Source organism: Neurospora tetraspora (assembly GCF_033439725.1).
Source record: "Neurospora tetraspora strain CBS 560.94 chromosome Unknown B0H65scaffold_6, whole genome shotgun sequence".
NCBI classification, from domain to species: Eukaryota; Fungi; Ascomycota; class Sordariomycetes; order Sordariales; family Sordariaceae; genus Neurospora; species Neurospora tetraspora.
This window is the reverse complement of record NW_026944388.1, coordinates 636,803-650,092: the sequence shown is the minus strand read 5'-3', so window position 1 is coordinate 650,092 and position 13,290 is coordinate 636,803. Positions and strand designations below refer to the sequence as shown.

The window sequence follows — 13,290 nt, the reverse complement described above, 5'->3', positions numbered from 1 at the left end:
TCAGGCCAGCTTCTACCCGAGACTGTAGTTATAATAAAATGACCATATGCATTGAAATCCTCAAGGTAGGAAGCTAGGTACCTAAGTACCTCTATCGTGAAGCTGAGCCCAGGAATGATGGGTACCTAGGTATCTTACTAGTGACAGTGGAGCAGAAGGATAACCAATTATCAAAGGAAGGTACGAGATTTTCACTTTGGAGGACAGGGAAGGTACTGTGTACAGAGAGGCAGCATTTTGGGACGGATCCAGCGAGGTGGTCGGAACTCGAGCGTAAGAGCCGAGAGGAAAGTGCAGCCCGGCATCGCTACCTAGGTAGGCAACTCGCTCTTTCCTGGGTAGGTATTGATAGGTATGTTACAGCATTCATTCAAAGATGTCGGACATAACCACTGCAGTTGAGTTCTCATGCGATCCATGATGATACAAATCCTTTCTTGCTTTTGAATTGATTGCCTTTATGATGCCAAGCAGTTAGAGGTACTACTACACTTCACGCTTCACAAAGGTCATCGACGGATGAAGGAGGTCAGTCAGTGTTGATCCTTGGCAAACGATAGTATTTTGTCCCTATGTATATCTTGTTTGCGATTCAGCCTCCCAGTTCCTCCCAGTGGGCAGGCACTTCCTCCAAATCCCTAACTTCCACTCGTCCGTCATCCATCATCCCTATCGTAACCCTCAGTCCTTCCTATGCATCGCCCATCCCATCCTGACTTGACCTAACCTGGTCACCAAGCCAACACCAGACCCCTACCTAACCTCCCACCCATATACGCCCATTGTGATTAAGATAACCCCCAAAAAAAATCCGACAAGATCTAGTAAAGTAGATCGCTTGGCCGCCCACCCACCCATCCGACAAAAGAAAACCCAAAAACAAAAGATATCAAAACAAGTAAAAAAAAATCAGATCTTGCCGCCCTGCCGCCCTGCCGCCTTGTGTTCTATGCCCGCCTTTTTACACCTCTGCTTGTTTGCTTAAGCGATAGTGTATATAGTGTAGTGTAGTGTAGATGTCGTAGTATACCCCCATACCCATTTTAAATGCCCCGCCGAAAGTGCTAGATAAATTGAGATCCATGGAGATTGAGATTGTTTGAGTGATTGTTGAGAGAAAATATTAAGGTGTAGTATAGCGATCGTTCGAATGTTGTTCGTATAGTTAGACTCAGCCACGAATAGCATCAGCCATCAAGCCCAGCTCACTCATCAGATCCTCAAGACCCGAGTTGGGAGTAGGACTGTTGAGGAAGGAAGTGTGCGAGACCGAGACGGGAATGTTGGTCTCGATCCTAGGGAGCAGGAGAGACTTGGAGCCTTTTGCTTCCTGGGGAGAAGACTGCGGGAGGCTGTAGGTGGAGAGGGTGCTCCTGACTGAGCCGGCGGAAGCCTTGCGGGCCGTGTTGTAGTCAAGCATGGGAAGAGGGAGGAGGTCCTCCTCGGGAGTCTCGTCCTCGTCATCGTCGGAGTGGTAGAAGGCTGGAGGCGAGTTGGCCGGGGACTGAGGTGAGCCGGTGTCGACGAGAGACAGCGTGGGGACCGAAAGATCGAGGCAGGGCACCGTGGTAGGGGCCAGAGTAGGTGTGGGCGCCTCGTCGCTTTCGACGGGAGGCGAAGGAGTAAGTGATCGTTGGGATGGCGGAGGGGAGAGGCCGGTGAACTGCATGTATTCCGACACAGCAGATGTGGCGAACATGTCGTCGTCTTCGATCTCCTCGGCGATATCATCGGGGATGGTGATGGCCGGACGTTCCACTGCCTGGTACTCCTCTTCAGGTAGCACATCATCAGACAGGAACCGGCGAAGCGACTCGGGCGACATGTCCCTGGACTTGCTTGACCCAGATGACCTGATACTCCGAGTATCATCGGTGGGTGTTGGTTCCCTGATCTCCGGCAGGGAGGAAGAGCTTTGCTTGCGACCGAACAGCCTGCGTGGCGAGAACCAGCTGGAGCCCGGTGAGGTGGACCTGGCAGAGCGCTTGAGTTCAGATAGAGGGGCGGTAGCAACACGGGAAGCAGCATCCATCAATGAGACGACTGCCGGTTGCGGCGTGTTGTACCTGTCGGCTGGGTTCATGGTCATGTAGTTTTCCTCGCGAAGGGAGTTGGTGGATGCGCTGCGGTTCCTGAGGGTATGCTCGACAGGAACTTCAAGAGTGTTGACAGTCTGGCCGGGGAGATATGGGCAGTTATTTGTTGAGGGAAGAGTAGGATCATGTGTCTCAGTCGCGCCATCTAGCTCGTACTGGAGGTCTCGGTTAGTGACAGGGGCCGACGGACGTATCTCTCTGAAAAAGACTCACATAAAAGTAATATGTCTGGCCCATCTTCAAGCCACCGTTCCGTTTTGTGGTCCGGCCAGAGTCACCATCGCAGATGATGTCCTTGAAGGTGTGAGTTCCCTTCCACTGGCCTCTGTCTCGTCTAATGTCACGCTCCATTGTGTAAGGCTTGCCGAAGTTGTCCCAAGAACCAACCAGGTGAACAGCCTTGACCGAGGGATGAGTCCGTCTATATATCGTGTTAGTCTCGTCGGTGACTGGGAGTAAAATGTAGGCGCAGATCATAAGGCTGGGGCATGAGAGGAGTAAGAGTGGATGAGAGCAAGGATACTCAGCCACCAAAGTCTCCGAGGCCAAGGTAGGCTGCAATATTCCCAATACCACGCCAAGGGTTGCGAAGGGTCATTACGGGAATTGGCCAATACGAATGGCGGTGTCCCTTGAGCTGGGTCAGGTCAGGCACGAGGCCACGAGCGCAAAGCACCGTCAGATGGTAAATTTGAGCTCGGGCGATCTGCTGCCGTAGAGGCTGACTTGCGAGAGATTCCCAGCTCGCCCAGGCTCGCTCGCTTGGACCCCGGCTTGCGTGGTGATCGATGGGATTTTGATCGATGGATGCCGAAATCCTCAGCTCTCATCGGATCGGGCATGTAAATCCCATTTTTCTCTCCACACTTGCTGGCACCATGTCCAAAACCAAAAAGAAAAACTGGGAAGTGGAACGTCTCCAGACGTACAGTATGAGTCGGGGTTTTACCGAGGAGCGAGAGAGGGTGTAGCCGAATTAGGTGAAAACGAACGATGGGGGAACGAATGAATGACCGCACAGCAGTCTCGCAAGCGAAGTGAAGGAAAGTAAAAGAGAGAGAAAAAGATTATAACAAGTTTTCAGAACTCACAACATGAAGGTAAAGAGGGTTGTTGTCGGGTCCATGCCGGAATTTCTAGAGTTGACTCGCCACGCTTTAAGCGGACGGGTCTAGACGAAGGGGCAGCTGGCAATATAAGTGAAGTTTCGCTATGAAGTTCGGGCGGCTGCGTTTCGTTGGAAGCTTCTGAAGCAGATAGAAGGTAGTATTGCTCAATGTTGTTGCTGTCGCTATGGATGAAGAGTGGAAGGGCTGAGCCAATCAGGATGCTGAGACGGATGCGGAAGCGCCGCACTGCTTCAGAGTCGAAGCTGGGGAAGCGATATTAGTGGACGGCGCTTAAAGGTGTATGTATAGATGCGACAACCGAATATTCGTTTTTCTGAAACTCGACGCACTTGTTTCGCAAGAGCCAGAGATTCGACGAGACAAGCGAGGAGATCAGGGACCGGAGCCGCCGTGGCGAAGCAGAGGGGATTGCGAGGTTTATTGCTGTGGGGGAGGTGTCGTGCTAGTTGTAAAAAAAGGCTGAATGCCAACACACACACTTGTTGACACAACAGCACTATGGATCCCGGTAGTAGTACCCCAGGATATGTTTCAATACTATCCACAATGTCGGCGACAAAATCCATATCAAGAGAAATCGGGGTTCCCAGATCTTGGGAGGGAAAGAAAAGAAGGCAGGGCCCTTGCCCTATTTCATGCCGCCCCGGTCTCGTCAAAGATTCTCGTTCGCCAGCTCGCGAGGAGAACCGTGCAGGTTTTCCTAGATAGGCTTGGGGTGTGCAGCTGGGCTGGGGACCGAGAGCGAGGTTGATGAGCTGGGGGTGGCTTGTGGTTGTCGATGCAGGACACACTGCTGGAGGACCTGAGGCAGGACGGGCAGGGGGTCTGGAATCTGTGGCTGGGAGTCGCAGAGATTGGGTCGGGTCCATGCACGGCTAATCTCGCCAGGGCTCAGCTCATGCTACAGTGTGCTAGCAGACCCTGTCGACCATGAGGACCATGTGCGAGATTGATTGTGGTGTTGGAGGTGGTGATGTGGTTGTGTATTAAATGGGAATACTTGAAGATATCAGAGATGCCCCCGGATTTGGGGACTGCCCGAGTCTGCAGAAAGAAGAGAAAAAAGATGGGCCACCGAGTGTAACACTGCACAGACTGGTGACGCAGTGATACTGGATACGTTCTGCAGAGAAGGCCAGGTGACTGGTTGAGCATTGTGTGATGGAAAGTCTTGGGACTGCAGCATCATGTTCGTTGACCAAGATACGGGAAGGCCGGGTTCCTTGATAGAGGCTCACTCATTGGACAAGAGACTGCTCTTTCCCTTCACCAGATCAACAGTGTCAGCTCAGCCAAAGCCACGGAGATGGTCCTTGGATGATGGATGGATGTGCAGCATTGACAATTTCCATTGTTGCCGGCAGCATCGGTGTCTCAGCCTGATGCAAGCAGGCAATGGCATCAATGGGAGAAGACATGGTTCCCACGCACTGCCAGGCATTGCCAGGCTGACTGTTTCTTCCATTCTCTCCAGAATTTCAAAATTCAGCTGCCTGTTCGCAGCGTCTCCATTGAATCCGTCGATCGAATCTCCCCCTGAGTTTCCAATCGCACGCTTCCAGGTCAATGGTTGGTCCTTGTCCGCTTTGGTCCCTTTTTCGGGAATAGCCGATGCGCAGTCGCATTGTCCCTTTTCATTGGAGAGATCGTGTCGTCATTTTGATGGCCAGCTGTGGGAAATCGTAACGAGGATAGCACGCGATGCCGTGGGCTGGCTGTCGTCTCATTTCGCCTGATCCCGTCTTCTCCAAAAGCGTTGCGTGGTTGACGGGAACGAAAAAAGGAAACAGGCGAGAGACAACTGAACTGACGAGACAGAAGCCAAGATTGTCAATTAGCAAGGTATTAGCGTTTAAGCACGGGCCACTCCACGTTCATCCGAAACAGGACGGAGTGGGTCCTGCTTCAACTCGGACTGGCCCCACTTTAAACTTGTGTGTGGGGTGTGCGAAGGCCGGGGACGTCCATCATTTCCTCTTTCTTTCTTCTTTTCATCTTCGACTCCATTGATCAATCGAATAAACTCTCCGGACACTCCTCTCCTTTTGCACGATAATCTGTTTTCCCACGATGTGCATTTTGAAATTGGATTCGGCTCGGTGCCGAAAAGCTTCGGAATCCACAAGGATCCCGAATCCATCACCAATTAACCATCCAAACGACGACGCGAATGGAAATTCCATGGCTGTTTTCATTCATTGTTGTCTTCCAAATCTTCAAATCTCCAAGCCGCCCGGCAAACGAATGCAATCATCCTACATTTCTCACTGCCGAGTCCATCCATCCGTCACCGTGTCTACCTACCGTGTCCGTGATAACTTTAACTCATCCCAACGCTCCCAAAACACACATTGTACGACGACGTCACAAAAAGCAACCAACGCCTCGGCGGGAATTGGCGCGTCCCGACTCGGTTGCCCACAGCGACGCTGCATCACTTCGTCGACCACAAGCGTCTGAGCCAGTGCGCACCAGAATGAACAATGACAAGAAAACCACCTGCAAGCCACAAATCTTACAAACCACCATCCCGTGTGCCCCATGTGCCCATGTCAAAGTAAACGACCAACCGAACCGTCGTGCCGTCCTCCTGGTATTACTTTACCGAACGGACGAGTCATGATGAGGCTGCCAGGCATCAATCATCGTCACTATTCATCAATCCGGAATGTTTCGCGTGTTCTTGAAGTTATCCCTTGCATCCTTTCTGACATCCTGACCACCACTAGCTAGGTACCTACTCAGTTGTGAAGTGGTGATCAGGAGTCGCCAAGCTTGTTGCTCGCCTGCTCACTTCACTTTATTTACTTCCTACACTCCACGTACAAAGATACAAAGTACGAGTGATGATCAGATAACCTTGAAATTTCCAAAAAGGGCGATCGTAGGTTTGATATCCATACACTAGTTCTCAAATTCAGCTGCCTTCACCAAGAGAAAAAAGGCCCAGCACTTTGAAACAGACCAGATCTGCAACCCCAATTTTTAATCTTCTCGAAGCTTTCCATTCATCTTCCTACTATGTAGGTAGGTACACTGGTACACAAGAGTGTACGAACGGAGTCTGGCAGTAACAGACAAGAGGCACAAGAGGCACATGACACACATCTCGTTACCCAAATTACGACTGCTGTACACCTCAAGTCGTCTCTTGTGTCCCCTCCGCGATGTATGCCACAACAACCACTGGACAAGTGCACATCCGGGCATCCCAGCCAAAAACCACCGACCGCTCTTTCGGGTGCCGGGGGAATCCCGAATGGAGGACGACAGGAACAACACCTTCATCATCCATTTGGGGCGGTTTGGACGGTTTGGAACGTTTTCGTGAAATGGTTACACGAGACACGAGACACAAGCCACAAGCCACAAGACACACGAGACTCGAACGCCTTGCTCTTTTGTCTCTCACGGTCTCACCACAGGCGGACACGGCAGATAGCTGGGCTGGGCCTTCTTTTCTCTTTACTTGTTTTCTTTTGGTGGGTTGGCTTTGGTTTGTCGTGAGGGTGATGGTGAGTTAAGAACGGTGGTAGAGTTGGGGAATATACATTATGACAAAGCTACGTGCAAGGCCACGACTTATAAGACTGGAGGAATGGAAGGAAATACTTCACTATGTACGGTATGTATGGAGTAAACTTCGATACCGCCTTAACGCTGTACTTGATCTGCTTTCTTTCTTCTATCTGTTGTACGTTCTTATAACTGGCATCCACAGCATTTGATAAGAATCAGCATCCATAGAGAGAGGTATATACCACTTCCTCACCAACATCACCCCCCTCCCTCCCTACCTCCCTTCCATGTCACAACAACCCACCTCTTCTCACCAGACTTCACAGATCACTTCCAGCCCGCTTCTCCGCAAGAACCAAGATATCTCCGACCCAAGACACGGGGTAAGTATTCAAGTGCCGTCGAGCGGCGCAGGCGGATATGAGTGTGATTGAGTGTCAATATGAAGGGGGAACGCCACCGGTAGTTAGAACTAGGAACATCCATCCTCGAGGGGTAGACAGAATGGTTTGCAACTTTGGAATCGGTTAAGCTCCTTGACGCTTTCAATGCTTTCAAGACTGCAAGAATTCAGGCAGATGAAGGAACAACGTCAGGTAACAAGTCTATGGGTGTGGGAAAAGGGAGACAAAGCAGCACATATACAGCATTGTCTCAGAGAACAAGTTGTGACTTGAGCAAACATATACCGAGCGGAAGCTTTACCAAACACCCATCATGGTTTGGTTGATTTGACAAAGAACAAGATTCTTCGGAATTTCGACGATGTTGCTCGACTCCGTGGTGAAGAAATATACTCATCCATAACTCCATAAAATCCGACACTTCGACAAAGGTGGCAAACAGTGTTGATCTCAGCACCTGTTCATTTTCTTATTTTTTTTCTTGTTTTCTTTTGACCTAAGCCGTCTCCTTTCCGTCAACTCCAGTCCGTAGGTACTGGAGCTAGTTGTCATCATCAATAATTGGTCGCAATGGAACAAACAAGAGATAGCGTCGTTACTACCTAACTTCCTCGATTATCTGCTCTTCACTCTCTTTCACTAATGACTATCTGGTGAAGAACCTGACTATCCTTTACATACCTACTATCTCCGATGTCAGACAAGCCCCATCACACCTCCAGCCCTCCATCCCTCCATGAAAACGAATATGAACCTTAATCTAAAAGCCAGCCACCCCCATACGCCACCGGGACTAGTACCAGCCATCACATTTTCACTTTCCCGTTCGTCCATCCGCCCATCCGTCCAGTTCTTCAGCTAATGTACTCTTTGTTCAGACGGTTGGTCTTCAAGTGACAAGTGACATGATGGGATCCAAGAGAGTGGTTAGAGAGAAGCCATGTTCCGCCACTTCAGATCTAGCCCCAACATAAAGTCTTCATCTAGGTACTTTCCCTTTGTGAACAAGAGAGGCAGTGAATCCCGATTGCCGAATGCAGAAGGGATACCTATATTTTTCACTCCACCAAGCTCACAAAACTCGTGACAAGCTCGTGAGAAGACTCAAGCGATGCTCGTGTACGATAGAACTATCCGGGGATGGATGTTGCCTGACGGTTAGACTACCTACTAACCTACCAGCGACCTATTTCTTTTTGGCCGGTTCTTGACCCTTTGAACAGCCAAAAATGAACAAAGACTGAGTGACATCCAAAGCCATTTTGCAAAAAAAATACGTGTAGAGGCTAGAAGTAGTAAGGGCAGCATCTTGAAAATCTTCTCTCTTACGGATTAGAGAACCCATAGAGTTGGCCTTTTAGAGTTCCCGATATCTCATCTCCCTTCTCGCTCCTTAGCTCCTCCTTCTTCTTATCATCATCATCAATCTCCACTCTTCAACCCGACGACCCGACCCGGCGGACTGGAACCGAGCTGAAGCCGCAGCTGAAAAGCCCAAGGCTTGAGTCCAGACCTTGGTCCATATTCCGTGCCTGTTACGTTCCCGACACTCTGGTAGCTGGACTCGCCTCTCGCCAAACCAGGATCAACTCGGTAGTTTATCTCCGCAGTGACTGACTGGTGGCTTGATTTTGGCTCCGTCCACCATACGCCCGAACGGTAACGGACGGAAAGTGGGAGGACACTCACTGGCACTCTACTACTTTTGTCGAGGATGGACCGACGGACGGTTCGGACGAGTTCAGTCTGGTGGAGGTAAGCCACGGCGTCGCGGGTGCGAGTGTGAGATTGGACAGACAAGCCAGACAGCCACAAGCCGGCAAAGCAGACAGGCAGTTCCTTGTTGGGTGGTTCCTGAGGTAGCACGATAGGTAATAACCAAGCTAGGTATTGGTGATGTTATGAGTGATATTCATCACGGCGCCAGGCACAAGTAGAGAAGCAGTTGTGTGATCAAATGTTTGATTTCATATTACCATTACATGAGTCGGCAAGGGCCAGCAGCGGTCATGACCAGATACACAGATAACTGGCTATCTAGACAAGTTGAGTGCCATCCCCAAGCCTTCCTCATCCAAGAGCGAGTGAGCGAAGTGAACGACACTCTTCTTTCCTCTTCTTCAGTTCCCTCCCTTTTCCATCCTGTCTGTCTGCCTTGTTCTCTTTTGTACAATCGACAAACCTCAAAAAGTTTCATATGGAACCCAAACATCATTTGCAACAAACCGCCATCCCCTTCATTATGAACAGCCAATCCAAATTCATCCTTTCCCCTTCCCTTTTTGCCTTTGCCCTCCCTTCGTCATCAACTGCTGCATATAATCCTGAAGCCATGAGCCGGGCGTTAAAAACGAAGAAAGAGAGAGATAACTATAAGAAAAACAACATATATGTGTGGTATAACGCCCTCCCCAATGCCCAGATAGTTAGGTATGTTCTTTTTTCTTTGTTGGCTTTGTTCTTCTTTTTTGTCTCCTTCCCTTTCCCCATCATCCAAAACCATCATGGCGTCGTCCCCTTCTCTCATGGAGAACGTCGAAGGGGTTGTTACATCAATATAAGATGTTTCCCCCAACCACGTTTGGTGAAAAGAGCGATAACTCTTCCACAGAAATAAAAATTACCACTGTCGACAGAAATAGTCTGTATAAGTATCACACGACTCCCTAGTACTCAGCAGAAGGGCCCCGCCCTACTCTGAGTCGTGTCCATTATTTTACTCGTCCTTCAACTCTTCACCCTTGACGCCCTTCTTCTTGTTGGCCGCCGCAGCCCTCGTGCGCTCGTACTTGATCGAGGTGTCACCCTTCCACATGGTGCCAAGGATTCTATCCCAGGTGGTGAAGAAGGGCTGGGAGAAGTTGGTCTTGATGCCCCAGCTCTGGTGGTGGATGTCGTGGTAGGCGGCGTTGTTGCTGGTGATGTGCTGCAGGGGGTCCCAGGGCAGCGCGTATCCGCAGTGGTCGTCGACCGTCTTCATCATGCTGCCGACAAAGAAGAACATACCCTCGCGCGAGGTCATGAAGGAGCACTTGTAGGCGATGGCGGCACCGAGGGTGTCGAGCACGAATCCCTCGACGGGGTGGTTGTAGAGGGCACCGTAGGCGTAGGGAACGTAGAGACGGTGGTGACGAGCGTGCCACTTGGCTGTTGGAGGGAAGCAGGTGTTAGTGGGGGTTCGTTCAGCTGCATGGAAATTTAGGCGGTGTGTTTTAGAGAACTTACTGTACATCCACTTGTTCATGTGCATGGCGCGGTGCCAGAGGTATTGCCAGCTATCGAGGACAAAAGCGGCCAACCAGAACTTGATGCCAGGAATGACGATCCAATAGATGGCCTTGGCCAAGAGAATCTCCCAGGACGCGAACGCAGGAACAGCCGTGCCGGCCATGTTATCGAGCTCGAAGAGGGATGGGTAGAAACCGCCAGCAAGCGCGCCAGCAAGTAGCGGGTATGAGCTAGCAATGGTCTTGGAAAGGTCGCCGGCATTCAGTCCAACGAGACCAAGAATGGTGGGGAGACCACGCTGAGCCAGGCGGATGCGCGTCGCCCAGACGGCAATTTCGTAGTTCTCGTGTCCGGTGAGCTGCTGGTCGTCGAGGAGATTTAGCACAGCCGAGGTGCCGATCTGGATTACTTGTTCGAGGAGGACATCGCGAGCGACCTCGTAGCGGGACGCAAGATTACGTTGGCTGATCTCTTCGGGGGTGTGTAGGCGATACTGAGGGAAGAGGTCGTAAACGTCGACAATGTGGAAGAGCATGGATACGACCCAGTAGGCGATGTGCGGCAGGATAAGCGACAGCCAAAAGTCCGAAATCCACGGCAGCAGGTCCGGAAGCGGCCGGGTTTCGTAGGCGGGCAAGGGCGGTAGGCCCGAGGCGATTGTTGTGTTAGCCATCATGGCCATGGTTCGACCGGTTGCTGTGTCGGTGAAGACCATCAACGGGTTTGAGGAATTATCGTATTTTTGGCGGCGATAAGGTCGGCAGCGATCAAACGCCCAAGTTCTAAGTGGGGATGATGGTGGAAAGGCGATTATACAGACAGATTCCAGAAAAGCCAAAGGACGAACTGATACAGCTTGGCAATGAAGGAGTGTCGGTGAAGGTCGTGTTTTTGGGAAAGACGGGACGGAGGATGGGAAGGGAGATTGTATTGTAAGTAAAGTGAAGCTGCTGACTGATACTGCGCAGTGGACTGAGTGAGCGCTGAGGTCGGACTAAGAATCGAGATCAGTGGAGAAGGACGGCCTACATCGAGTGGCGTTCGCCGTTTCGCTCGGTTTGCCGCCCTCCAATCCCACCCCCAATCCGCGCGGAGGGAAAGAAGCGAGCTCGGCGAGTTCCCCCTGGCAGATTTTTGGGATTTGTGCAAAAATCAACAGATGCCGGATGCCGGACAGCCCATTGTGTTTTCAGCTATGATCTGCCATCTTGCCCATCAATTTCGCGTCTGCTGTTTTATCGTGCCACCCACCATCCTCCGGCTTATCGCAACCACCAACACTCGGCCATGGTTCCTACCTACATGGTCATCATCCGTCACCAGTCCAAGGTCTCGACCCATGAGCCTGGTTTGCTGTATTACGTGGCTTACAATTGTCTTGAATGTGTTGCTTTCGAAAGACTATAAACCATCTGGTGTGATGAATGTGACAGCCTATGCAAAGTCTTAGCAGGGGCACCGCATCGAGTTTTATGCACCATCACGTCCAGTTGGGTACGGTGATAAGGCTGGACGAGCCTATTACTACAATCGATAACTGACAGACATGTTCGCCTGGAGCCTTGCCTCGCCTTCCCTTGCCTCGTTGGAGAGAACCGAATTCTGCGCCGCCACCTCGGCAAAATCCCTTGAATGCCAAAAGCTCAAAAGCATCGGTTTAGACCCCGAACATACCCTCCGTCGCCTGACAGGTTCCAAGTTGTGTGATTGGACAATTGGCACCAGTACTTGGCAAGGATCCGAGGCTTTCAAATTTCATCAACCACTCCACCAGCGCGTTGTGTCCACCGGGGTTCGGCTCTTACCGTTCCTTCCGGGTTCCGGCCAATATCCCGGGATCTGCTGTGACAGACACGGCCACAGACCGCCGCGCCATGCGGCCTTGACTGCCGTCCCCGAGCGGTGTTCTTGGCCGGCAGTCAGCTGGACTTGGTCTCCACTTCGGCATCCGTGGGTCTCCAAACTCTTCGGCCAAGCCGGTCGTTGGCCGTCGGCGTCAGCTCGATGACACATGATAATTCATCCAGAGTGAAATGATGTTGAAGTACGCCGTTCATCTCGAGCAATATGTCAAATTGCGTTTACAATTCCTGGCTGAGCAGTTCACCATAACAACGCTAAGGTTATCATTTCATCCTGACCTCTGACCAATCATCCACATGGGTAAGGTAGGCGGGTAGTTGCCAGCCGTGGTCCAGAAGAACCTTGATGGTCTCTACTGGCATTTTACGTTAGCAGACTTTGACACATGGCCATCGAACATCAGAGGCTACTAATGACCGAAAACTTGCTGAGCCAGTTTATGAGAACACATCGGGTTCCGCAACAGGTCGATAGGAATCCTTCGACAAAACAATGCCAGGCCGATGGTGCCCAACGCCAACGCGATGAAGCGTGTGCGGATCGATACTCGGGATAAATAGTCTAGCAAAGAGATACCAACACAAAGGCAAACGCCGCTCGAGTGTGTAGGAAGAGATAGGATGGAGGCAGAGTTGCCAGATGCAAAGCTTCCGCGCTCAAGACGTGGACGAGATCGCGATCGCTGACAGGCCGTACGAAAAAGGAAGTTGTGAGACGAGCAGGCTGTTGCACCACCCAGCTGACTCATTAAGATGTCTCGAATTCTCAACGGTAGCTTGTGACAATTACAAGGACCCAAGTGTGAATTCCATCTGGACGGGCAATTGGAACTCGCATTTACGGTCGAGGCTCAACAAGACGGTTTCAACTGTCAAGTTCTGGACTTTTTGATCTTCGCGCATCTGGCGCATCACATCCAATTAACCGTGGGCATCGCGAATAAATTGTAGCCAACAGCGTGCGCCCCGCCCGCCTGGTGAAAGTCTCGAGCATTTGGTTGGAGGTGCCATTCCCGCTTGGGTTTAGCGCGAGACAGAACTTGCCCCTCAT

General features: G+C 51.1%; 4 protein-coding genes across 4 annotated transcripts; 1 reads left to right on the top strand and 3 right to left on the bottom strand.

The window, feature by feature from the left end:
- Positions 1–1,171: 1,171 nt before the first annotated feature.
- Positions 1,172–2,447, bottom strand: B0H65DRAFT_550670 (uncharacterized protein; the record flags this gene model as incomplete). Its single annotated transcript, XM_062829756.1, has 2 exons — positions 1,172–2,251; positions 2,310–2,447. The coding sequence occupies 2 exons, from the start codon at positions 2,445–2,447 to the stop codon at positions 1,172–1,174; spliced, it is 1,218 nt and encodes a 405-aa protein (XP_062679126.1).
- A 758-nt stretch (positions 2,448–3,205) lies between these two features.
- On the bottom strand, positions 3,206–4,254 carry B0H65DRAFT_251710 (uncharacterized protein). The gene has a single exon (XM_062822472.1). It carries the CDS (start codon positions 4,093–4,095, stop codon positions 3,457–3,459), a length of 639 nt encoding a protein of 212 aa, XP_062679125.1. The 5' UTR covers positions 4,096–4,254; the 3' UTR covers positions 3,206–3,456.
- Positions 4,255–9,865: 5,611 nt separating this feature from the next.
- B0H65DRAFT_510370 (uncharacterized protein) lies at positions 9,866–11,092 on the bottom strand (the record flags this gene model as incomplete). Its single annotated transcript, XM_062828392.1, has 2 exons — positions 9,866–10,296; positions 10,375–11,092. The coding sequence occupies 2 exons, from the start codon at positions 11,090–11,092 to the stop codon at positions 9,866–9,868; spliced, it is 1,149 nt and encodes a 382-aa protein (XP_062679124.1).
- An 831-nt stretch (positions 11,093–11,923) lies between these two features.
- B0H65DRAFT_444216 (uncharacterized protein) lies at positions 11,924–12,385 on the top strand (the record flags this gene model as incomplete). The annotated part of the gene is made up of 1 exon (XM_062825672.1): positions 11,924–12,385. The coding sequence occupies one exon, from the start codon at positions 11,924–11,926 to the stop codon at positions 12,383–12,385; it is 462 nt and encodes a 153-aa protein (XP_062679123.1).
- Between the last annotated feature and the right edge of the window lie 905 nt (positions 12,386–13,290).